General features: G+C 39.2%; 1 protein-coding gene across 2 annotated transcripts in view; it reads right to left on the bottom strand.

The window, feature by feature from the left end:
- LOC125034260 (importin-7-like) overlaps nucleotides 1–2,500 on the bottom strand; it is a 29,564-nt gene that overhangs the window by 16,573 nt on the left and 10,491 nt on the right. For both annotated transcript variants that reach the window (XM_047625999.1, XM_047625998.1), the window contains exons 4-5: nucleotides 1,316–1,472; nucleotides 718–902 (exon numbers count right to left, since the gene is read on the bottom strand). In XM_047625999.1, coding sequence (XP_047481955.1) covers nucleotides 718–902; nucleotides 1,316–1,472 — 342 coding nt within the window. The remainder of the gene's footprint in view (nucleotides 1–717; nucleotides 903–1,315; nucleotides 1,473–2,500) is intronic.

The raw sequence follows: 2,500 nt of genomic DNA, 5'->3' as shown, positions 1-2,500 counted from the left end.
ATTAGAGGAAGAGGAAGAAGGAGAGTGGGCATTAGAGGAAGAGGAAGAAGGAGAGTGGGCATTAGAGGAAGAGGAAGGAGGAGAGTGGGCATTAGAGGAAGAGGAAGGAGGAGAGTGGGCATTAGAGGAAGAGGAAGGAGGAGAGTGGGCATTAGAGGAAGAGGAAGGAGGAGAGTGGGCATTAGAGGAAGAGGAAGGAGGAGAATGGGCATTAGAGGAAAAGGAAGGAGGAGAGTGGGCATTAGAGGAAGAGGAAGGAGGAGAGTGGGCATTAGAGGAAGAGGAAGGAGGAGAGTGGGCATTAGAGGAAGAGGAAGGAGGAGAGTGGGCATTAGAGGAAGAGGAAGGAGGAGAGTGGGCATTAGAGGAAGAGGAAGGAGGAGAGTGGGCATTAGAGGAAGAGGAAGGAGGAGAGTGGGCATTAGAGGAAGAGGAAGGAGGAGAGTGGGCATTAGAGGAAGAAGAAGGAGGAGAGTGGGCATTAGAGGAAGAGGAAGGAGGAGAGTGGGCATTAGAGGAAGAGGAAGGAGGAGAGTGGGCATTAGAGGAAGAGGAAGGAGGAGAGTGGGCATTAGAGGAAGAGGAAGGAGGAGAGTGGGCATTAGAGGAAGAGGAAGGAGGAGAGTGGGCATTAGAGGAAGAGGAAGGAGGAGAGTGGGCATTAGCGGAAGAGGAAGGAGAGTGAGAATGTAAAGAAAGTCATCTCCAAGAACTCACCTTTCAAATATTCTGGCCAAGATGTGTAACGCCCATTTCTTGATCTTCCACCACGGCAAGTCTGGTCTCTCCTCCTCATCTACCTGTAACGTCTGGTCTGGCACAGGTCTGTCGGCTACTTGTCGCGTGACCTCCATCCACTGTGTAAAGGTGTCCCGACTCAACAGCTCTAAAGGTAAGTGGTACTGCAAAGTAAGAGAGAATAAGTTAACCAATGAATGTAATTTTGTCCAAGACATGATATGCCATGTTACTAAATTCTGCTTTGTATTCACCATCACCTTTTTAATTCATCTTATTTTGAAATCATTCACAAGGCTATATTTACAACATTTACTGTATTTTTTTATTATATGAAGCCAACAGGGTGACTTTATCAGCTATTATGGTTAAACCTAAATGACATTATGATCAAGATTTGTAATATTAAACTAACTAACTATTCCCTTTCCTCCTCCACAAATGATTTCCAACCAAGCATATAAAATTGAAATACTTCTTATTATAGTCATAAACGTAGAATCCTGATTAGGAGTGTTAGCAGAGGGAAAACATAACCAGCAGAGGACTATAGAAAAAAGACACCAGTTCAAGTTACCTGTGTAAGAGCATAGAAGATCTTAAGGATCAGTTTTTGTAGTAACGTTGAATGCTCAGAGGGATCTGGCAGAAGGTGAACTATACGCTCATAACACATTGGCAGAAGCATCCTCATTGCCTCATGAAGTGGACCCCGATCTTCCTTCTTTTTATATCTGGAAAAAAAAAGGAAATTATTTTTCTTCCACTTTAACTTAGGTGTACAAGAATAAGAAATAATTAAGAAAATTTCCTTCACTATCAAGCAGTTGCAGAAAATGAAAACTAATCAACCTACTAATATGCTTTTGAATTTAATTAATAACCCACTTGATAATGAATTATACAACAATACTAGTACCACCTCCGCATCAACATGCAAAAAGAAAACGTTCACCCACAAAAACAAAGTTCCAAATGATCTAAGGAAATCGAAGATACTACGAAAATCAATCAGTTGAGGACCATGGCAATGTTCTACCAAATGCCAATTGTATTTTCCATTCTAGTGTTTTCTCCTTTTTTCTGCCCTTATTCCTCTATCACTCTTTTCTACCAAGTCCTTAATTACAAGTCCAATCTCATATTTCCATGATCTGTATCTGAATAAAAACTATAAAACTAAAAAAGGTATACTTTTGGTGCGGTAAAGTAATGCTAATCATAATACAAAAAACTAGTGTGGTAGAAAGAACAGCAGAATTAATGGTTGTAATAGGATTGTAGTAACAATAGCAGCCCAAATACATGTGATGGTAATAATTTATTGTAGTTGTGGCATTGAAATGTGGCATCAAATTATAAGAAATTAGAACAGCAAATATCAAAGTTTTCATTCACTACAATCTAACAAATCTCCAGCTTCTCACATAACTCTACTGTAAACACAAGTGCAAAGCTACATCACAGGTGTGAAATGAACACCTGTCTAAACATCTGAGGTTCTCCACATATGATTATTCTCAGCACACTTTCATTCAGCTGTGTTGTTTCCGCATTTTTCATCTCAATCCAAATCTTATTTCTGATGTTAAATTATCTACCTTCTACCAATATCTAATCTTATAACATCAATTACAATTACCATATATATATTTTGCATTTCATAAGATACAGATAATAATAAAATAGAAGTCTTACCTTTACGGGCATGTCATACTTAACTTTTCTGCTTTATTCTAGTAATACATGTTGCACATTTGTT

This window comes from Penaeus chinensis, chromosome 17 (assembly GCF_019202785.1).
Source record: "Penaeus chinensis breed Huanghai No. 1 chromosome 17, ASM1920278v2, whole genome shotgun sequence".
In the NCBI taxonomy this organism is placed as follows: domain Eukaryota; kingdom Metazoa; phylum Arthropoda; class Malacostraca; order Decapoda; family Penaeidae; genus Penaeus; species Penaeus chinensis.
The sequence above is the reverse complement of the archived record's forward strand: the minus strand, read 5'-3'. Positions and strand labels throughout refer to the sequence as shown.